This window comes from Microtus pennsylvanicus, chromosome 13, assembly GCF_037038515.1.
Source record: "Microtus pennsylvanicus isolate mMicPen1 chromosome 13, mMicPen1.hap1, whole genome shotgun sequence".
NCBI lineage: Eukaryota > Metazoa > Chordata > Mammalia > Rodentia > Cricetidae > Microtus > Microtus pennsylvanicus.
The window spans coordinates 77,780,432-77,803,653 of record NC_134591.1 but is presented as its reverse complement, the minus strand read 5'-3'; the positions used below and the strand labels follow the sequence as shown (position 1 = coordinate 77,803,653).

The following is a 23,222-nucleotide window of genomic DNA, read 5'->3' as shown; positions in this document are numbered from 1 at the left end:
TCAAAAGGACGTCTGCTTGTCGGGCAGAGAGGGAGTGTGAGGCTCGGCCGCCGCTCCTCCTTTCTCTTCTGGAAGGTCCACTCCGTTTCTCTTGGCGAAGGCACAGTTGATCTCCACAAATGTCTTGCCCTTGGTCTCAGGAATTACCGTGTAGATGTAAACAGCGGTGAGGAGGCAGAGGGCAGCGAAGATGAGAAAACTGTAGGCCCCGATGGCCACCTAGAGCAGAGAGGGGACGAGGGAGGAGACCCTTCAGACAACACACTTGGTGCCTTTGCGAGTCACAGGGATTTTCTTCACGGTCACTTTTATTCCACTCCTAGAGGGAAAAACAGTGGGCAAACTGGGCCCATCCCTAACCTCCAAAAGCGACCTTTAGTGTTGGGCTCCCATGGTCCTTCCTGCACTGGAAGCCGAGGTCTGGTTGACCCAGGGGAGGGAAGTAGCAGGGGTTTGCTCCTCTTCTGGAACACTGCCATTTTTGATCTTTAACAAAGAACCATTTCCAACTCCGAGGGGCAATCCCCTCTGTAAGAGGGGCATGGCATACTAAAGGATTTTGAATTGGGTGCCAAAGTGTGCGCTTCTAATTCCAGTACTATGGGTGCTGAGGCAGGGGGACTAAGAGTTCCAGGCTGAGGATACCATGCAGTGGGGAGACACGGTAGGTTCTAGGTTGAATTGCCAGCCCAGGAAAACAAGCAAATAAAAAGAACCGGGCCGAAGCGAGTCTCACACCGAGCACTTGAGAGCTCCTTGTGGTAGCTTTGAGTTGGTAGATGCTGGGGGGATGGTTGCTGCTTTGAGATGAGAGTTCACATATCCCAGGTGGGCCTCAAACTCTCTATGTAGTTAAGGACGGCTCTGAACGTCTGATGCTCCCGTATCCACCTTCCAAGGGTTGGTTTTACAGCCCTGTACCACCGTAAGCAGGTTATGCTGTGCTGGGATCCAACCCAAAGCCTTTTGGCAAACTCAGCAGAAACTGAACTTCATTCCCAGCCCCAGGAGGTACTTTTCAGAAAGAAGGAACTACTCATCGTCTTGAGGTGAGGCAGGGTGGCCAAGGACGGCACGAAGGACCACTCACCTGGATGGATGGGAACGCCAAGCCGACGATGAAGTTGGTGAACCAGTGCACGGCCCCATCTACCGTGAACGCAGCCGTCCGAGAGGACTGCAGGACGATCTCTGTTCTCACCACCGAGGGGACAGGACCTGGGTGGAAGGAAGGTTCAGATGGCCCTGAATGCTCCTAGGACCTCACTTTGAACCTCAGACCCTCGGAGCACCTTACCTCCCTGTGTGGATCACCCTTGCTGGGACTGGGGGCTGAAAAGAAACCCCATTTTATCCTCAAGTTACGGCAGAGGGTTGGAGAGTAGGGAGCGATAGCTGGTGCTATTTCGTCAATTGGATGCTAGTGAAGGTTTGTAGCAACCCAGCAGATGGAAACTTCACAGTGCAAACCCTCTCCAGCCCTTGCTCCATATTGGCCCCCCATCGAGGTGTGCAAGAGCTCACTGGGCCCCATGGAATGCCCCCCCATCAAGGTGTACAAGAACATCCTATAGAATGTCCCCCATCGAGGTGGGCAAGAACTCACTGGGCCCTATGGAATGTCCCACGATGTAGGCAAAGACACAAACGATGCCAAGGTAAGACAGCTCAGGGACCGTGCTCTGTGGGAGAAGCAGCGCTGTGGGCCTCAAGCCAAGAGCCTCACAGGAAGCTGAGTTCACCTGTGACTCCCACCCTCCTGCTGCAGGAATTCTGAGCCCCACGGAGGCCACAAAGATAGGATGGAACCAGAACGTTCCCGTTCATCAAGGTTTCCACAGCCTTACCTGATAGCGGTGGGGCTGAGAGGAGAGCTGCCTTTCTGTCATGTTTGAGTCAGGCGGCTTTATGTTTTATCTTCATGTTGCCCTCTCTGAGTGTGGATAACTTTATTTCTATCCCACAAATCTTCATGTTGCCCTCTATGAGTGTGGTTAACACTGTTTCTATGCCACCAATATGGACTCGGAGCCCATAGATCCCTGAACACAGATCAGGAGAACCTCAGTCCCTCAGGGACATAGCAACAGTGGTCACAGTCTTGAGGTGACTGAGTGGGGATTTCAACTTATTTGACAATTGTCTGGGGAGAATCCTTCTAGGGGTCCCAAGGACAAGGGAGTCCCAGACCTGCTCTCTGTTCCCTGCTCTCTATGACCAAGACAAAACCAGGTTAACAGGCTTAAACTGAACTATATGGTAGGCTCTAAGCTAAGTGGCTAGCTAGTGAGAATTAGGATGGATGCTGAGGGAGCCACTGATGGCGGGGTAGGATACCATGGAGGGTCAGAAGATGGACAGTTGCCAGGGCTTCTGACAGAGGGACATAATCTTTTCCCTTTTATTACTTCCTTCTGGTTTATATGAGTTCCAGCCAGGGCAACATAGTCCCCAAGTATTTGTTTATTTATTATTTATATTCTTTTTATGTTTTTTGAGACAGAATTTCTCTGTGTAGCCCTGGCTGTCCTGGAACTTGTTTTGTAGACCAGGCTGGCCTTGAACTCACAGAGATCCACTTGCCTTTGTTGCCTAAGTGCTGGGATTAAGGCCTGCGCCACCACTGCCTGGCATCCCTAAGTATTTTATAGCCCCTGTTATAACTGTTTCCTTTCCAGGTTTATCCAGCTCTAGTCTTCAAGATATTTTGAACACTGGGATTTGGCGCTCTTGACATCTGGCAGGATTCCAAGAGGGGATCTGGGCCCAGCTGTCCCCATTGCAGGGGACTACCTCAAGACTGCATTTATAAATCAGAGTCCAGGGACTACAGAGATGGCTCAGTGGTTAAGAACTGTTGTTGTTCTTCTAGAAGACTCCCGTTCCGTTCCCAGCATCTATCAGGTGGCTCCCAACTGCCTGTGGTTCTAGCATCATACTGAGTTACACGCCTGTTTTTGCGGGCCCCGTAGAGCAAAATCCCTCATGAACTTCACATTGGGAATGGGTTTTATGAAGCAGTTGTCCATGAAAGGAGGCAGCTGGAAAGCACTGAGATCCGCCCCTGCAGTTGGGACCTTGAAACCCTATGGTGACACCCCAGCCCACAGGGCAGGACCTGAGAACAGACCTGGAGGAGGAGAGCCACGGTCAGCACCACGCAGGCCAAGCCACAGATGCCATAGCCAGACAGCAGGAGAATCCGCCGCCCCAGACGCTCTACAGCGACTGCCTGCAGGGGAGTGGATGAGGAGGAGGCTCTTACTAAGGATTGACCCCAACCTCGAACCTCCACCCTCTCCTGAGTGGCCCTCCTTAGGTTCTTCTTATTCACCCCTGCTACATCAGGTGACCTATTTGGTGTAAGTTACACCTTGGGATTCCACAACACTGTCTTTGTCATTTGCAGACCCCTGGATATCTCTGTCCTTATTATAACCACATTGTATTTTTATGTGAATGTGAGAGCCTGCTTGACTTATAATGTACTCTATGTGCATGCAGTACCCGCGGAGGACAGAAGAGGGAGCTGGAGTTCCTGGAACTAGAGCTACAGTGGGCTGTGCTAGCGCAGCGTAAATGCTGAGTTATCTAGAGACCAAAATATCCAGTCTCAGCCAGGTGTGGTGTGTGCGTCTTTAATCCCAGCAGTCAGGACGCAGAGGCAGGTGAATCTCTGTGAGTTCAAGGCTGGCCTGGTCTATAGCGTGAATTGCAGGACAGCTGGACTACATAGAAAAACCCTTCCTCAAAAAAACAAAAAACACATATCCAGTCTCTTTTAGAACTCAAAGTCTCTGTAAAACTCCAAAATGTCTTTTTTTTTTTAAAAAAAGGTTAAAGTCTCTCAACTATGGGATAGAGTAAAATAAAGAAATAAATGAAATACTTTATTCCTTCAAAAAGAAAGAAGCGGGTCACAGTCTCCATCTAAACAAAGCATCCCCAACTCCAGCACTGTAAATAACCCAGTGTCTAATAGCTGAGATTTACTCATAACCTTCTGGCTCCTCTGACCAGGACTTGGTCGCTTCTCTGTCTCAGCCTCTGCAGAACACACAGCCTGTCTTCTAAGCTTGGGCAGGCCTCACTCCACAGCTATCCTGTCCTTGGCAATCACACGACGGTACTGGTGCCTCCAAAACGCTGGGATCTCTGCTGCCACTGGGCTGTGCCATCACCAGCAGCCTCTCCCGGGCTCTCCTCATGGTGCCAAGCCTCAACTTCTCTGCATGACCGCTTCAGTTCTGGGCCTCCAGCGGCTACTGAGGCGGCGCTATTGCCATTGGCTTCTCCTGATCTCTCCCAGTGCCAAGCCTCAGCTGCTTTCCATGACCCCCTCGTGCCTTCAAAACCAGTACCACTGCGTGACTCTTAACAACTTCAGCTGCCAGCAGGAGGTACAATCTTGGCCACCCGTGGAACACAGCCTCTGCGTGCTGACATTGAGGAAGCACTTCCCAGAAGACCTTCACCGCGTTGATGCTGGTCTTTCCTTAACCACAGCTGATTGGTTCAGCTGACCAGAACTGCAGATTCTCAACCCAAAAGAGCCAGCAACTCTGAGAGAGTCAGTAAGCGACTCTCAAGCTTCCCTCTGGAAATGCATGAGCCAGGCCTCCGTCATCTGCTCTGTTCTCAACGTTCTTATCGCCCGAGCTCCCACACAGCTCACCAAGCTTTGAACACTCAGCGGCCTTCCGAGCCCAAAGTCCCAAAGTCCTTAGGACTGTCATATCAATACCCTACTTCTGGTACCAAAGTCTATATTAGTCAGGGTTCTCTGAAAGAACAGGGTTCTCTAGAATATGGATTTATTAGAATAATCTCACAGGCTGTGGTCCAGCTTGTCCAACAATGACTGTCTACCAACAGAAGGTCCAAGAATCCAGCAGTTGTTCAGTACACAAGGCTGGATGCCTCAGCTGGTCTTCAGCCTATGCTGGAGTCCCGAAGAAGTAGGCTCTAATGCCAGGAAAGGAATGGACTTGGCAGCAAGAGCGAGAGCGAGCAGGCAGAACGAGCAAGTTTCCTTCTTCAGTGCCCCTTACATAGGCTGCCAGCAGAGGTGTGGCCCAATTAGAGGCAGACCTTCCTGACTCAAAAGATCGGAATTGAAGGTGGGTTTTCCAGCCTGGCAGTGGTGGCGTATGCCATTAATCTCAGCACTCCGGAGGCAGAGATGATCTCTGTGAGTTAAAGGCTAGCCTGATCTACAGAGCAAGTTCCAGAACTGGCTCCATTGCTACTAGGAAACCCTGTCTTGAAAAACCAAAACCCACACAAAAAAAAAACCCCAACCAAACAAAAAACTCTGAAATCAAAAACAAAAACCCCAAAACAAACAAACAAAACAATAACAGCAAAACCGAAAAACAAAACAAACAAACAAAAAAGGTTTTCCCTTCAAATGATTTCAAATGATTTAATTAAGAAAAAAATCCTTCACATGTGCTGATTTGCTTGGGTTTTAGTTAATTCCAAAGGTAGTCAAGGGCCAAGAATTGCCATCATAGCTGGCTTTGGAGCATTTGTTAGCTTCTGAGTCTCATGTTGTCCAGGCTGGGACTGAACTCACGATATCATTAAGGATGACTTTAAACTTCTGATCCTCCTGCCTTCACCTCCCAAGTATTGAGCTGTTAAGTCTGAGCCATGGTGTGCAGTTTGACAGTGGTGCTGGGGATTGAACCCAGGAACTTGTACATGCTAGGCAAGCACTCTACCAACTGAGCTATACCCCAACCCTTGACCACAGGTACTCAAATAGTGCCTCCAGGACTAGGGTCACCTGCATGCTAACTGGCCTGAGGGGCTTCTGTATTCCAGCTAGGGAGCTGTTTGGAGACCCTGCAATGAGAGAGAGGCTTCTCTCCAGTAACTCACCGAGACTATAGTCATCACTAAGTTGATCACACCAGAGCCCACTGTCACATACTGGGACTGGGTGGGATCCACGCCAACCGATGTGTAGATGGTGTCTGCGTAGTAGTTGATCTAAAACACAGACAGGGCTGCGATCAGAGGCCTGAGACTTGTCACTGGGCTACTGCTCTCGCTTTGAATGGTGAACAGTTTGGGGAGCTTGGGTAGGGAAGACTAGGTGGGGAGTCTGGTTTAGGATGGAGGCAGAAGGTAGCAGTGAAATCAGGCATCTTTCCCCACGTGACTTTACACCCTGCAAACTCAGGTTCTCCCTTGTTTGGGGCCAACCCTAGCCCAGTCCTGGAAGGGTCCCCACTGGGTGACTCCCAAGATCATTTGCTAAACAATTCAACTCTTGAAGACCAGGTGTCACCTCTTCCTGTTACTTCTCTTAGACACTAGCAGGGTCACCTGTCCTTTTTCCAACAGGTCCAGAATAGACATTTGCCATTCTCCAGGTATTTGCCCATCCACAGAGAGAGCGAAAACAGCATCCACAGAACATGACATCATAGTTCCACAGCAAATGAGCCCACCAGGACCTCCTGACCCAGGATGGACCAATCTATGACCTTTACTGGGACCAGAGGCCAGGCACTTCTCTGCCGGTCTCTTATGGAAAGGGCTAAAAACCAAACCAAACCAAACCAAAACCAAAACCAAAAACAAAAAGAACTGCAGGCAGGAGTTTTTCTTTGGGGACTAAGAGGCAAAGAGAAAAGGTATATAGCAAGAAAAATGTAAAGGGTAGGGAGAGAGAGGCCTAGTGTCTGAGCTGCCTCTTCACCCTGGATGTCCTGTCCCAGCTCCCAGGACTACACATGTGGCTGACCTTCCTTAGTGCAGACCCCAGTTTTGTAAATAAGGTCTGATTTTGTTTCCTCTCTCTCTTCTCTCTTTTTAAAAGATGTACTTATTTTTATCTTATGTTCATAGGTGTTTAGCCTGCATGTGTGTGTCTGTGCTCTGTGTGCCTGTGGTGCCCATGGCATCCAGAAGAGGGTGTTGGATCTGCCTGGAACTAGACATACAGATGGTTGTAAGTAACCACGTGGGTGCTGGGAATGGAACCAGTGGTCTTAGCTGATGAGCTGTCTACATCTATCTGTTTATCCATCTTTCTTTTGTTTTTGTTTATGAAATTTAATCTCTGTTGTAGAAAAGGAACAAAACAACAAAGACAAAGCAGATGATGCTCAAGATCATCAGAAAAGCAGACTGGCAGCAGGAAACAGGGCAGCAGGCAGTGGGATGGCAGCGGGCTGCGGGGCAGCGGTGGGCAGCAGGGCAGCAGGAAACAGGGCAGCGGGCAGCAGGGCAGCAGGAAACAGGGCAGCGGGCAGTGGGGCAGCAGTGGGCAGCAGGAAACAGGGCAGCGGGCAGTGGGGCAGCAGGAAACAGGGCAGCGGGCAGTGGGGCAGCAGCGGGCAGCAGGGCAGCAGGAAACAGGGCAGCAGGAAACAGGGCAGCAGGAAACAGGGCAGCGGCGGGCAGTGGGGCAGCGGCAGGCAGCGGGGCAGCGGTGGGCAGGGGGGCAGCAGGAAACAGGGCAGCGGGGCACTGGGGCAGCAGCGGGCAGCAGGGCAGTGGTGGGCAGCGGGGCAGTGGCGGACAGCGGGGCAGCGGTGGGCAGCCGGGTAGCTCTTCCTCTTCCATTTTCTGTCACTCACAAAAGATGCAGGTTTAACTTGCCTGAGGTGGAGGCTTTAAAAGAGGCTGTTGTTCATTTGGTGGGGGATAGAAATGTGTGTGACCAAATGTAGCCAGACTTGTGGTGTTTTCCTGCAACAGAGTCCTGCTCCTGTGCTCTCACCCCGACCTAGAAGAGCTCCTCAAACAACACAAAACAAACAGACAAGCCCCGGAATTTTCACTGTTGTCTGTCAAAAATATTGTTGAAAAGGTTGGTTGGGAGACTCAGAAGGAAAAGGGTCGGAGGTGTCACGGATTCTGCAGAACATAGAGCAGAAGGTAGGGGTTAGCAGTCATTGCATTAGCAGGAGCGCAAGGCAGAGTCCCTAAGGTCCATCTGGATGACAGCAAACATTAAATGTCTACTAAGAAGACACGAACATGCGCACTGAGTCTACATTGCCGGGCTGCGGGTGGGCTGGGGAGATGTGAAGGACATGGATCCTCATTCTGCTGCAGGAGGTCGGTGGGTGTCACACCTGTCTAGCGTGTTTGTGGTCACCTTATCATGGACCACAGAACGGTGGGTTTGCAGGAAGTTGAGCAGGGGTAACCTGGACAGGTTCTCCAGACATAGGGTACTGCAAATGACTCCCAGACACCCCAACTTAGCCATAGGTGGATGTCTTCTGATCAAGGAGACAGGGATGGGTGATGGCGGCACACTCCTTTAATCCCAGCACTCAGGAGGCAAAAGCAGGTGGGTCTCTGTGAGCTGGAGATCAGCCTGGTCCACAGAGCAAGTTCTGGGACAGCCAGGGTTACACAGAAAGTCCTGCCTCGAAAAAACAAAACAAAACGAAGATGTGCTCTTGATCATGCCACTCTGCACTATCTGGTGTTGACCTCATCCACGAAGTCCCCCAGGACTTCATTTGTAAACCACGGCTCATCAAGTAACATCACTGAAGAGCTTCACGACACTAGTACTGGTGGCAGCTGAGGCAAAGTACAGGGGCAAGGAGAACGTCTCGGCAAAACCGAAGTTCATTTGAATCATCTCCACGTCTGCATCAGTTTTGTTGGCCACCAGGTTGCATGGGATCTCCAGCCTGAACTCCTGAAGTTCTGCATACCAGGTACCCAGGTTCTCCTAGGTGATTTTCCTCTAGACATCAAAGACCCCATGCAGGCGTGAACCTTGGGTAGGAGAAGGCATGTGAGCTCTGGAATTGCTCCTGGTCTGCTGTATCCCAGAAGTCCGCAAGATCGTGTTCTGTGTACTGTGGCTGTGTGCTTATATGGAGTCAAAACATATCCACCCAGGAGAAACCTCTACATGAGTTTGGAGGTGCCCACGCACTGTCCCCCAGCAGATGACCTTCATGTTATCATGAACCGTTCATATTTCTCTTGGTCCAGCTCATAATACTTGGTTCTATCTCCTGCTGTTAGCTCTTGGCGGTGGACAAGAGCCGACCTTGGAGTCTTACAGGCCACTGTGCTCTGGTAGCAGCTTGGCCAAGTTTCTCCATCTTTATTGTATTCATTTATTCTCTCTCCCTCCCTTTGCTGCTATCCTGTGTGTGTGTGTGTGTGTGTGTGTGTGCAGGCAACAGGGCAGCGGCGGGCAGCAAGGTAGCAGCAGGAATCAGGGTTGCAGCAGCAGGCAGCAGGCAGCAGTCTACACACATTCTATGGCATTTGAGTGGAGGTCAGAGGAGTTGTTTCTCTCATTCCGCTGTGTGGGTCCCAGGGACCAAACTCAGGTCGTCACTCTTGGCAGCAAGCGCCTTAATACTGAACTGCCTTGCAGCCTAGGTCCTGTTTCTCGCACAGGAAACACCCAGAGTAATAACATGCACTGTGCTCCCTGAACCCCTCCACCCAGCCTCAACTTTGCAGCTCATCCCTCCTGAAGGCCAGACTGAGTTTCACAGGCGTCAAAATGCAAAATATTACTCTTGAGCCTTCTGTGAATTCCTTTTAAAAAGACCCAAGGGGACCCAGACTCTGGGAGAGGTGGTCCCGCGCACCGCGTTGATCCCGGACAGCTGCTGGCCCGCCATGAGCACGATGATGGAGATCAGCTGCCAGCGCAAGGGCCGAAAGGTGAAGAGGTTGAGCACCGATAGGCGACCCTCTGCTTGCTCCTTGCGCTCCTCCTCGCGCATTTCTTCCATCTCGGCCTCCACGTCGTAGCTGGAGCCTCGTAGCCTCCTTAGAGCTACAGGGCAGAGAGGTAGCATGCCGCATCCACCCTCTGCTATTATTGTACCGCAGCCAGGCCCTTCTCCAGAGCCCAGGCCACGCCCCAATCGCTCTGTCCACCCAGCACACGCTCTCAGCTCTCAAACCCCGTCCACTGTGACCCTGACCCCGATCGCGATCTTGCTAGATGGCATCTGCCCATTTCGTGCCCTTTTGTGCACTGGGGGCTGTGGGTGAGTAGCCCCCATTACCAGTGTCCCAGTACCTTGCCTTGCTGTCTCTTCATCTCCTTTCTCAATCAGAGTGTAACGGGGGCTCTCGGGGAAGAAGGGCAGCGAGAGAAGCTGTATCAGTGCCGGGACCCCGGTGAGAGCCAAGAGGATAGGCCAACCTGGACAGGATAAACAGGAACGCTTCAGATTTGAATCTGCTGCAGGGGTCCCACAGGGGCACAGATGTTTCCCCTCCTGTCTCAGCCCCCACCTTGCCCAACCAGGTGATATGCGAGGGTAGTGGGCACCTAGTCCTTGCCAAAATGTGGCTGCCCACAAAGGGCATACCTGTTAGAGGAGAGTGCTTGGTGGGTAAGAACACTCGCATGAAGACCCCAGCTGCCTCCCCAGCACCTACCTAAAAAACTGTGTCTGGGGGGCTGGAGAGATGGCTCAATGGTTAAGAGCACTGCTTGTTCTTCCAAAGGTCCTGAGTTCAATTCCCAGCAACCACATGGTGGCTCACAACCATCTGTACTGAGATCTGGTGCCCTCTTCTGGCTTGCAGAGAGAATACTGTATACATAATTAATAAATAAATCTTAAAAAAAACCAAAAACTGTGTCTGTGTATGACCGTGACCCCAACATTCCTGCTGGCGGTTGGGGTTGGGGTGGAGGAGCTGAGACAAGCAGATCGAGGGAGCTCATTGACTGGCCAGCCTAGCCTCACTTACATCTGAGCCTTCTGCTATTTCTAGGGCTCAGCAACACTGCCCTAGGCAAGGTCTTATATCCACAAGCTGACCTAAAGGTCACCAAAACCCAACCTGTTTGGACCGTGGGTAAGTTTGGGCTCAAATGAGCCAGGGCTGCACACACGTGCTGACCATTTACCGCTCCCCACCACACCCCCACATGCTGCTGGTTACCTGTGGTATTGCCCAGGATGGCCTGCAGACTGAAGATCTGCGCCAGGAGGACTCCAATGATGACGAATACCTCGGTCATTGTTCCTAAGGTGCCCCTCAGGTTCTTGGGAGCCAGTTCTCCCAGGTACATGGGAAGAGCGCTGTAGGAGATGCCTGGTTCAGACAACACGGGAATTGGGGTCACCAGGAGCCGTTCCCAGGCTCTCAGAACCCCGTGCTTAAGGTTGACTCGACCCATCTCTCAATCCTTGAGTCTCACTGGGATGGGAAGAGGGTGACGTTGATCGTTCAGTCTGAACCTGCTACCACCGCCTCTCCCAACCATCCCCCTTCAGCCCTGCTAGAGCGTGAAAGCTGTCTGCCAGGAAACCCCTTTCTCCAAAGTCTGGCATTTAGACAAAAACCAGCAGTCCCTCCGGACCATGAGAAAATAGTCCCTACCCACTAAAAGGAGTGATTCTTCTTCTCTGGCAACCAGGACCTATGGCTCTTCCATTAACCTATACCTATCAGCATATCAGGGTCTCTACTGGCCTCTAGGTTCCATCAATCCTTACTCACAAGTACCTGCTATAGACTTCAATGCCCTCCACACCAGCTCACAGGCTCCCCTCCACCCCAGGTCAGGTACCTGTTCCCTTAAAACCCTAGAAATATCTCACCCCCACCTCCACTCACCACCATCACCCCCCACCAGTACCCACTACTACCTACACCACCATCTACACCTACACCCCTACTGCTGTGGCTGCTGCACCACCATCATCCCCCTCCCCCCCAGTTGCTTCTCTCTGCTTTCCCTGAAAGAAAGCCTTGGCAGTTTGGAGTAAACTTTCCTTTTCATCCCCAAAGTAGCTATTTTGGTTTCTTTAAGGCAGCATTCAAAAATGATACTGTTACCTTCCCAGCTTCTGGGCCAGACTACTGTTGAGTGAAGGGGTCTATGCTGTGTGGTCACTCTTTCTGTGAACTTAAATACTCAAGTCTTATTTTGGTTGACTTCTATTATTTCTTATGCACACATCACTTACAAAGCCTTTTTTTGTTTTGTTTTGTCTTGCTTGTGTTATATATGCACACAAGGCAAGTCCTCTACCACTGAGCTATGCTCAGCCCTTTCTTTTGTTATTTCCTGTGGGTGTGGTTCTGGGGATTGGACCCAGGGCTTTGTATATATACAAGGTAAGCACTCTACCACTCAACCACATTGCCAGCCCTGGCTCTCTCTGCTTTAAGAAATAAGAGAAAGCACTATAGTTAACAATGCTAACTGCCAGCGGTCGGTGGAGGCGCATGCCTTTAATCCCAGCACTCTGGGAAGCAGAGGCAGGCGGATCTCTGTGAGCTTGAGGTCAGCCTGGTCTACAGAGTGAGTTCCAAGACAGCTAGGACTGTTGCACAGAGAAACCCTGTCTTGGGGAGGGGGGGTGAGGGGGGAAATCCTAACTGTTGCCTGAGACAGAGACACTAGATTTTGTAGTCTTTTCCTTTGAAGTCATTCATCCTCCTTGGAAGATACCTGCAAAACTGGGTTGTTATATGTTCTCTCTCTCTCTCTCTCTCTCTCTCTCTCTCTCTCTCTCTCTCTCTCCCGCCCTCCTCCCTCCTTCCGTCTCTTCCTCCCTCCCTCCCCCTTCCCTTCTTCCTTTCTTTCCAGACTAGCTCTTCTGATAGGTCTCAAACCCTAGAGAAATGACTGAGGTGCCTATTTAACATATCAAGGCAGACTCTGGCTGCCAGGTTCTCCCAGCATCCCAGCCTGTGCCGCCTCCTATGCTAAACTTCTCCAGCCCAGGGACTGAGCTGGCCACTCTTGGTACCTGCACAGATTCCCACCAGCACTCGAGAGAAGATGATTAGCTCAAAAGCCCGGGCCACTTTGCTGACCCCCATCAGGATGGCAGGGGTGATAGCGAAGACATTGTTGATCAGCAGAGTTCCTTTTCTGCAAGACAGCAGGGGACAGGGGTGACCAGCACAGGTTTTTCACATCAAACCCAGTGTTCCAGACTGTTCCCCGCAAAGGACCTACACTGTGCCTGAGGAGGGCTGGGCCCCAGAGTGTCCCCCAGGGTCGTGCGTGTGCAGCGATCCCTGCCCCTCAGGGCCTTCAGATGACTGGGTCGTTGGAGGGGTATTCCTCATGACGGGACTAGCGCCCTTATAATACATGATGCTCTCTCCACGTTTACTGAATAAAGCTCAAGCTGACCAAGAATGGAAGAGCAGTAAAAGGAAGTGTGTGTCAAAGTTCTAGGAGCAGAGGGCTCACTAGCAGGAGGGGGCGGTGTGTTTCCAACAGGGCAGCTGCCCTGGGTTCGAGCTTGAGGGGGCTGGGGGTAGTCAAGCCCACTGGTGATGTCTAGCATCTCTGCTGCTGGTCAGGGATGTTGACCAGATAGATTCCCATAACAGATGGGATGCAGAATGAGACTAGATGACGTCTACCACGAAACCCAGTGGTCTGTAAAGGGGGGGGGGAGGCCTGTAAAGGGGGGAGGGGAGGCCTGTAAAGTAGCACTAAGCTGGGTGCCTGCCCTCCAGGCCCCGGAAGCCACCTTTTGTGGCTTGCTTGCTTTAGTTTCTTTGAAATAGGGCCTCCTGTATCCCCGACCTGCCTTAGATTTGCTTTGTAGCTAGTGCTCTGGCCTCTGCCTCCAGAGGGCTAGATTACAGCTGTGTCCGGCCACACCCCTCCAGGGGCTGCTAATGGGGGCCCAGCTCCTGACTGTTGTAGGTGCAGCAGGGCTGATAGGGTCCTAACGAAAATGTCCTCTGGTAGTCAACACACAGATGTGCACTCTGGATTTCTCTGGCCGCTTTTCTCTCTAGCCATAGCCCGCAGCTTCCCCCTGGAGCCTCTGAAGACCCAGGAGGATAAACAGCGCATAGCAGTCCTATATTCCTGACCCCCAAGAAGTCTGCGGGCCTCAGGGAGGCTGGGGCTGATGGGCCCCTACTAGGCAGGCTGACCCCACTCCACCTCCTGGTTTCTCATGGGTGTGATCTTAGCTCCTGGGAGGCTGAGGCAGGTGGATCTCTGTGACAGGCCAGCCTGGTCTACATAGTGAGACACTATCTCAAAACAGGTTTTTAAGTTTCCTCTACAGTCAAAGTTTCATAACTGAGGAGGAGGAGGAAGAAAGCTTGGGTTTCTAGAACAACCTAAATACGAGTTGACAAGGCGATAAGCATGCACAGCCCGCCAGCCTGACCAGCGGCATGATTGGTTAGAAGCCCTTGAATTCTTTCTTCACTCAACTGCACAAGAAAGGGCAAGTTCACTCTCCACCAATATTTGCAAGGAGACGCTTCTGTGTCCAGTTTTCATAAACAGAGTTTCCAACTGTCTAACACTTGGGAAGGAAACCACTATTTCTTAGAGCTGTTTTTCATTATGGGTTCTCCACTCCCATCCTCACACAGCCTAACTCGGTATGTGACAAGTTCCAATGAGCAGAGCCTGCCCAAGCAGAAGGCATCTGTGCCCCACCCAGTGACCTCAACTCAGACTTCACCTCCCTGGGGGGACCTTGACCTGCGCGCCCTCCTTATCTTCAGTTACGCCTCTGCAACCTGGGCCAGTGAGCAGTCAAGCAAAGTGCACAGATATGGGCTTCACTTCCATTGGAGATTTGAGACCTAGCAAGGCAAGTGTGGTGATTCACTCAGCCTGTTCCCAACTTCAGGGCACCTGCAGAGCCCATGTGAAGAGCGCTGTTAGGACAGGAAGCCCTCTGAACCCAGAATGAACCTCCTGGGGTGGCCTTTCTGCGCTCTTGCCACAGGGCTTACAGGGGGGCACTCAGCTAAGCTCCATCAGAACCTTCCCCTCAGAGGATGCAGCCCTCTGGGACTTCTCCTAGGCATCTGCCGGGCTAGCTGGAGCCCTGATGTCTGCAGCTGTGCTGAAGCTTGCTTGTAGAACTGATTTCGGGGTGTCTTAGCTACTCAGCAGGAGCTCAGTCTCAGGAGAGCCTGTGGCTTGTGATGAGCTTCAAGTTTGGGAATAACATCTACTATTTACCTGCCCCACTTATCGACCATTGGGCCAACAATCAAGGACCCCAACAAGCCTCCCAGAGGGAACATGGAGACCGTACAGGACCACAGGAGCAGCAGGGAATTCTCGTCCATGAACGTTCCATACCGCTCAAAGTGCGTGTCGTTGTAAAACGACTTGAAGACCTGAAAGACAGGACCCCATCCGTTGCTCAAGCTACTGTGCCACTCACAGAAGCGGCGACATAAGTGTTCTTAGCTGTCCCTGGCTGTCTCATAGAGGACAGTACCCAGGACACAGTGGAACCTTGTACTGCTCTGTTGGTGTCTGAAAGCAAAATCAAACTCTGTGTGAGGGGTAGAGATGGGAAGCTGGACTCAACAAAAATTGCTAAAAATTCCCTTTCAGAGTCTTATTCTGCCGGAGGCAATGTGGGAAAGAGTCACACTAACTGGGTGACCTTGGGCAGCGAGTGGACCTCCAGAGCCTTCATCTCCTCACCAGTTCCACAGAGCATCCGCTTCTGTTTGAGACAGGCTTCCATAGCTACGACAGAACACCTGGAGCAGCTTGGGAAGAAAAGACTGATTTCATCCTATAGCTCTCGGGTCACACCTCATCACGGAGGGAAGTCAGAGAGGGAACTCAAGGCAGGAACTGAAGCAGAGGCTATGGAGGAACACTGCTCACTGGCTTGCTCAGCCTTTCTTCTAGCACCCTGGACCACCTGCCCAGGGCTGTGTTCTCTCACGTCCATCATTAATCAAGAACACGTTCACCCACAGGCCAATCTAATGGAAGTATTTTCTCAAGTTATGTTCCCTCTTCCTGATGTTGTTTTTACTCTTTTGGGGGTAAAAACTCCCAAATAAACCATACACTGAGGCTTATTTGTAATTATAAAGGCCTGGCTTAGCTTGTTTCTTGACATCTTCCTCCTTCTCTGGCTAATTCTTTCTTCCAGATTTCTCCTTGTATTTATTCTCTCTGCCTACCAGCCCCGCCTATCCTTTCTCCTGCCTTGCTATTGGCTGTTCAGCTCTTTATTAGACCATCAGGTGTTTTAGACATGCAAAGAACCACAGCTTCACGGAGTTAAACAAATCCGGCATAAACAAAAGCAACACACCTTAAAATAATACTCTACAGCGTCTTCCAAAGTAACTCTATCTTGTATCAAGTTGACATAAAACTGGCCAGCACATTAATTATGTTAGTGACAGCACTTAGCCTGTGTGGTACTTAGAGGAGATGTTCAGGGCTGGACATGCAGCTCAGAGAGTGGAGCACTTACCCAGTGTGCACAAAGCCCTGGTTCCATCTCCAACCCTGGGTAAGATCAGCTATGGTGGTGCACACTTGTAATCTCAGCACTTGGGGGAGGTAGAGGCAGGAGGGTCAGAACTTCAAGGTCAGCTTCAGCTATGTATAAGATTCTGCCTTAAAATGTGGCGTGGATGATAGAGGAAGGTTATTGGTTAAAATAAAAGAAGCTGCTTGGCCCATCTCATTGGTTAGGAGATAAGTGGGAGGAGTAAACAGAACAGAATGCCGGGAGGAAGAGGAAGTGAGGTCAGACTCCACAGCTCTTCTCTCGGGAGCAGATGCAGGAGAGACGCCATGCTACCTGCTCCAGGGAAGACGCACACCATGCCCCAGCTCCGACCCAGGATGGACTTAGGCTAGAATCTTCCCGGTAAGACTGGTGCTATACAGATGATAAGAAATGGGCCAGTCCAGGTGGGAGAGTTAGCCTAGAAGATGCTAGGTAGAAATGAGCCAAAGCAGTGTTTAAATGAATACAGTGTCTGTGTAATTATTTCGGGGCATAAGCTAGCCGGGCAGGCGGCTGGGGTTTTGGGGACTCAGCCCCGCCGCTCCATATTACTACAAATGGCGCCCAGACGTGTGGCTAACAGTCCACAGAAAGCCTGAGAAAGCTTGGAAAAAAATAGAGTAAAGCATGTTTCTTGTGGCAATTTCTTGGGTCTGCTCTGCTTGCTACAAGCGCTCTCATCTAAGAGAGGCTTCCTGACTCAGCTTTAGCTGCAAAGCTTGCAGCTCATTAAGAGGTCCTGCCACAAAACACTTAAACGGTGTTGACGAAAAGCTGAATGCATGCTTTTCGGTTTTAAGCCGTAGCAGGAAGAAAGCTGTGCCGTTTAAAAATGCCAGCTTTCGCCGGGCGGTGGTGGCGCACGCCTTTAATCCCAGCACTCAGGAGGCAGAGGCAGGCGGATCTCTGTGAGTTCAAGGCCAGCCTGGTCTACAAGAGCTAGTTCCAGGACAGGCACCAAAAGCTACAGAGAAACCCTGTCTCGAAAAATCAAAAAAAAAAACGCCAGCTTTCTGGGCTATCCTGCCAGGGTAAACTCTGACTGTTTGAGGCAGGAGGGCCGGCTACCGAGAGAGGACTTGAGTGTTGTCTGTTGTAGCTTGCTGGCTGGCAGGGACCTTGAAACGCCAGTTGTGGCTATAAACATGGCTACAGCCAGTACCTTAGCCGTGAGGCTGGAAAGCTAAGGAATGGGCTACATCTAGCCTGCAAAGCCACGCCTTTAGTCCTACTGATATTGCTTGGTAAATTAAAGACTCATGTGGTCAAAAAACAGAAAGATATACAGTAAAGAGAGATTCAAAGACAGAGAAAATTTCTGAATGGTTTAAAGTGTGTTAAAAATATATGCAAGCTGAAAGTTGAAGTTCTTAAAGCAAAAAACAAAAAAAGGAAGAGAGTTGTTGTGTGTCTTAGTACACACCTTTAATCCCAACACTTGGGAGGCAGAGGGAGATAGACCTCTGTGATTTCAAGGTGTGGTAGCACATGCCTTTAATCCCAGTGCCTAAAAGGCAGAGACAAACAGATCTCTGTGAGTTCAAGGTGTAGTAGCAAACACCTTTAATCCCAATGTCTGGGAGGCAGAGACAGGCGGATCTCTGAGAGTTCAAAGACAGCCTGGTCTACAGGGTTATTCCAGGTCAAAGATATATGCTCAAAAAGCAAAAAGTTAACCTAGGAATGTCACAGCTTAGATTCTTAAGCGCCTAGTGATTTAAAAGCGCAAATCAAAAGTGCTCCTGGATAGTAAAAAATTGCATATTCACAATAGGACAGATTCAGACCACTAAATGAGTCACACTGTTGGATGAATGTACGTAAGCTTGGGAGAGAGAAGAAAAAGAATATAGAAAATAAAGTTAATGTTAAAAAAAAAAGTAAAGTCTTTAAAGAGACAGAGTACAGATAGTTAAGAGATTAAAAGAAATAAAGAAAAATAAGCTACGTAAAAAATGGAAAATTCACAGAGAGTCTGGATTATGTACATTGTGTTTTCTTTAAAATTTTTGACTGTGAAGGAGCTAAGTACAGAGAGACATTTCATTATATGGGCGGCTAAGCTGAACCTACACATATGTTCTAAAGGTATCTTGACTTCGGAATTTGGGTCTACGGATATGATGCTTTGGAAAGGAGTTTCTTATTTTGTTTTCACAGAGGATGAGACCTTGTTCATTTCTTCTATTCCGATTTGGTATGATGGACCACGCCCTCCTGAAGGGTTGCTGTGAACATCTTCAGAAAATTGCTTCGCTCAACTGCCAACTGAGATGAAACTGGCACACAGGTTATACCATGAAAGACCTAATTAACGACGCCCCCATTCAGCAGGAAGCAGTTTGGAGAGAAAAAACTGCGCCCATATTCCCAAATATGGTCTATAAATGTTCTTTTACATTTAAAGGGGGATATGATATAGACATGAATAATTTGCATTAGTATAGATTTTGCTTTATTGATAGAGATTTACGGTCAATTTTGTTATATGTATAAATGTTTCTGATGTAACTTTTACTTGATAACTGTTTTGTTATATGTAATTTTGCTATGTTAAGGTTAAAGCCTTCCTTTTTTTGTTTAAACCGAAAAAGGGGAAATGATGGAGGAAGGTTATTGGTTAAAATAAAAGAAGCTGCTTGGCTCTCATTGGTTAGGAGATAGGTGGGAGGAGTAAACAGAACAGAATGCCGGGAGGAAGAGGAAGTGAGGTCAGACTCCACAGCTCTTCTTTTGGGAGCAGATGCAGGAGAGACGCCATGCTACCTGCTCCAGGGAAGACGCACACCATGCCCCAGCTCCGACCCAGGATGGACTTAGGCTAGAATCTTCCCGGTAAGACTGGTGCTATACAGATGATAAGAAATGGGCCAGTCCAGGTGGGAGAGTTAGCCTAGAAGATGCTAGGTAGAAATGAGCCAAAGCAGTGTTTAAATGAATACAGTGTCTGTGTAATTATTTCGGGGCATAAGCTAGCCGGGCAGGCGGCTGGGGTTTTGGGGACTCAGCCCTGCCGCTCCATATTACTACACGTGGAGAGGGGAGGCTGGGGAGATGGTAGCAGTTAAGAGCGCTTGCAGCTCTTGCAGAGGACTGGAGTTTGGTTCCTAGCGCCCATGTCAGGTGACACCCGCGTCAGGTGACATCCATGTCAGGTGGCTCACAACCACCTGCTTCAGAGACTCTTCTAGCCACTATTGGGGCACACACAGAGAGATTTAAAAAACAAAACAAATCGGATCCCAGACCGGGGATGTAGCTCAGTGGTGGAGCATTTGCTTATCCTTCCAGGCCCTGGGTTTAATTCTGGACACCACAAAAACAAACCAATAAGCCACAATACTGGACAAAGAGATTTTCTGCTGCCAGGGAGCCAGCCTCCAGCAGGGCAGGGCTCTAAAAGGACCCCCCAGTAGGCCTATGACTTTTTTTTTTTTTGGTTTTTCGAGACAGGGTTTCTCTGTGGTTTTGGAGCCTGTCCTGGAACTAGCTCTTGTAGACCAGGCTGGTCTTGAACTCACAGAGATCCACCTGCCTCTGCCTCCCGAGTGCTGGGATTAAAGGCGTGTGCCACCACCGCCCGGCAGGCCTATGACTTTTTATCTGAGGGAAAGACACTCACACACGCCTCTTCCATTCTGTGTTCCCCATTCTGCATTCTTATCTCTATCCAGAAATGTCCCTCTGTCTTGATGTCTTCCTTCTAACTCACTTTATTTTTTTTTCTGTTACAGCTTATAGACCCCAGCAAAATCTTTCAAGCAATGTAAAAAATTTCAATGTAGTTTCATTGTATTTTTCAAGTGAATGATTACAATGAATACAAGTAAAAAACAGCATGTTTTTCTTATACAATTAAACACTTTATGTATTACAGGTGAAAAACAAGCTGTCCCAAGAACCCATGTTCATCCGTTCGTTCTTTCACTTGGACCCGAGCAACTTGTTATAGATTAACAGAGTGTGAGCAAGCAGGGTATTTTTCTCAGCCGGTTCTTTTGCTGGCAGGCTGCATATTTCCATTTCGAAGAAAGAATCAATCGCTTGATTTTGTATCTTGAAAGGTAATTTTATAAGGAATCTTAAAGAAATCGCAAACCTAAACTTTTATGCATGAAAAACAGTCAGCTCTACTTTAAATCTTTAGGGTCCATACTCACTCCGCGATGGCCTTTTATGTTAGGGCAGAAGTGGGTACAAGGACTTAATCATCGTCTTTGGGCACTGATCAGTTTTAGCACAGAAAGTGCATTAAGGAGTAATAATTGGGCTGCTTTGTGATTTGACCCCTAGCCTAATAAATCCTTCATTTCTGTGTCCTTGTGAGCTTTAGATGGTTTTCCACGGTTTTTCGTCTCAAAGCGATTATCAAAACATCTCAACTTGCCCTGAGGCCGGTTTCAGCTTTGTTTCGGCTGTGATGCACTCTGAAAACTGTGGCTATGTCTTTCAACATTAAGGTTTAAAGAATTTGAGCCAAGCTGGCTCCTGGGACTCAGTTGTTTTCCTTAATCATTAACCTGAACTTAACTTAATCCTTAACATCTATGCAGCTCCTTAAGTAAAACTCTAAGGCCCTAGCTGTGTGGTGTTTTGTTGTATTTATTTTCAATCATCAGAATTCTATTTAAACTAACATTATTGTTATTATTAATTAGCAGCACAGATTAGGAAGAAATCATCTTCATAATAACATTATATTATTAATTAGATATCACAGATTAGATAGAAATCACATTCATAATAATCCACAAGTAAAAATGCCCAGTAGAACGTGATATTTCAATGAGATAAACTCTCCTCACACCCATTCACACCAGGCCAGATACCAGAGAAAGATGGCAGCAGCCAACCTGTAAAGGCACAGCAGAAGCCAAAGACATTCTGGAGTCTGTGGTTTCGGGGCCTTGCCTATTGGAGATTCACCCATCAGGGATTTTCTCCTCCTGGTGGGCTGACACCTGGAGCTTCAGTTACCACCTGTTGCTTCTCTGACAGGGCCACCCGCAGTGGTTCATGCCTCTAATCACCACACTGGAGAGGTTGAGGCAGGAGGATGGTTCGGGGCCAGCTTAATGTATAAAATATCTCAATAAACCTAGGACTGGGACCGGTGAGGTGGCTCAGTGGTCAGTGCCAAAGCAGATGACCTGAGCCAGATCCTCAAGGTAGAAGCAGAGAGAGTATTCCTGTGAGCTGTCTTCTGAATTCACACTCGCTGTGACAAGTACATGCCCACACATCCTCAGACACACTCCAGACAGACTGGATAAATATAAATAAATAAATAAATAAATACATGTGCGTGTTTTCCTCTTTGTTCTTTTGAGACAGGGTTTCTCTACGTAGTCATGGCTGTACTGGAGCTTTCTGTGTAGACCAGGCTAGCCTTGAACTCACAAGACATCCTCCTGCCTCTGCCTTTCCAGTGCTGAGATGAGAGGTGTTCACTACTATGTCTGGTGAAATAAAATATTTTTTTAAAAAAAATCCCCTGGCTGGGGATGTTGCTCTGTGGTGGAGCACTTTTCTGGTGTGCCTGAGGCCCCGGGTTTGATTCTCAGTATTGCAAAATAAAATACCATTAAAACCTTCATAAGATCAAAGATGCTCCATCAATGATAATATATAGTGTATATAAATGCAGTCCATATGCACACAGATTCACCTATGTATATATACTGTGGGGAACTGCTTGCTTTCCTTCCTATAAGCAATGCTACACTACTTCTCATCCTCAGCGTCTGGGATGACAGGAGAGCCTTGCTGTGCCTGCCTCCTGTGACACTGAGTCTTAAAAAATGCTGTGAATTTACACACTTAAGTGAATAGACCATGCCAACCAAGGCGTTTGTCCCCTTTGCCCCTCTAGGGACATCCTTTCTACATCGGTCCTTGGGAGTCCTGCTTCCTTGGTCTCTCCCTCTGGACCTCAAGTCTCCCATCAGTCTACCCTGGCAGGGACCAGGATCTAACCCTAATGCATGAGGTGTTTTGGTGGAGCCCACTCTCTATGGAGAGATACCTTGCTCAGCCTCGGTACAGCTGGGGGTGGGGCCGGGGCCAGGGCTTGTTCCTGCCTTAAAGAGGTGATGGGACAGACTTAATTGACTTCCCAAGGGAAGCCTTACCCTCTCAGAGGAGCGGATGAGGATGCGGTTGGGGGAAGATGGGGAAGTGGGAGGAAAGGAGGGAGGGGGAACTGGGATTGGTATGTTTAAAAAAAAAAAGATGACATTTCTGCGGAAAATGCCTCTAGTCGCCTCTGGTCCTCAGAGGTGGGCGTCTAGAGGAGTCCTAGGAGAAGGTGGAGGTTTGCAGAAGTGAAACAGCAGCTGACTTTTACCCATGAGACCCGCCTTGTGCCCACCTTGTGAGGTGTGTTGATCACAGAGATGTTGTAGCCATATTGGAAGGCTGAGCCAAAGGCTGCGCTTAGCGTAGTCAGGATCAGTGTGGGCTGGAGGCGCTGCAGGAGAGATTTCCAAGATTAGGGTCTCTGGGATGGTTGGTTCCTGAAGCTTCTAGGATGGGGGGCGGGGCAGGGAGGCTAGGCCTCCATTTCCTCCTTGATGGAAAGGAAGGTCTGGATGGGAGCGGGAGGAGGCAACCCAAACAGGTGCTGCCAGAGCTGGGGCCTCCCTTTCTGTTTCCGGGCCCACGTTTCTCCTGCCTTTGCCCTTGAGGGTGAAGGGACAGGGTAGATGAGGATTATGAAGCAGCACCATCTGTCCTCCCCAAAGCTTTGCTGGATCGTGCTTGCTCTGAGCCACGGCGTTTGGGTGTGGCAGTCCCCTTGCGACCTTCTGTGTAGGCAATCTCCCCTCCAACCTCTCCTTGATAGACGGATTCCACGTCCCTCATCTACATACAAAGGTCTCCGGATTGGTGGGACAGGCAGTTTCCAAAATTGGCACTTACTCCTTTCGTGTGTAGCTTGGGCAGAGGTGTCTCTGTCCCCTTGTTCTCCAT

General features: G+C 49.5%; 1 protein-coding gene across 2 annotated transcripts; it reads right to left on the bottom strand.

The window, feature by feature from the left end:
• Positions 1–23,222, bottom strand: Slc2a7 (solute carrier family 2 member 7). Of its 2 annotated transcripts, none has more exons than XM_075945323.1 (12): positions 23,172–23,222; positions 22,610–22,719; positions 14,939–15,124; positions 12,732–12,856; positions 10,912–11,064; positions 10,034–10,159; positions 9,594–9,784; positions 5,887–5,997; positions 3,131–3,232; positions 1,607–1,682; positions 1,091–1,218; positions 1–219 (listed from the first exon to the last, which is right to left on the bottom strand). In XM_075945323.1, the coding sequence occupies exons 1-12, from the start codon at positions 23,220–23,222 to the stop codon at positions 1–3; spliced, it is 1,578 nt and encodes a 525-aa protein (XP_075801438.1). The 2 variants fall into 2 exon arrangements, with proteins under 2 accessions (XP_075801438.1, XP_075801439.1); XM_075945324.1 differs by having other exon boundaries at positions 14,939–15,099; positions 22,621–22,719.

Bases quoted from the DNA above. Each gene is read 5' to 3' on its own strand.
- Slc2a7 (XM_075945323.1), bottom strand. From the start codon at position 23,222: ATGGAGAACAAGGGGACAGAGACACCTCTGCCCAAGCTACACACGAAA. The intron at 3,233-5,886 runs GTGAGTTACTGG...ACTCCCCTGCAG, and splicing joins TAGTGATGACTATAGTCTCG to GCAGTCGCTGTAGAGCGTCT. The intron at 1,683-3,130 runs GTCTGTTCTCAG...CTTCTCCCACAG, and splicing joins CCGTGGCTCTCCTCCTCCAG to AGCACGGTCCCTGAGCTGTC.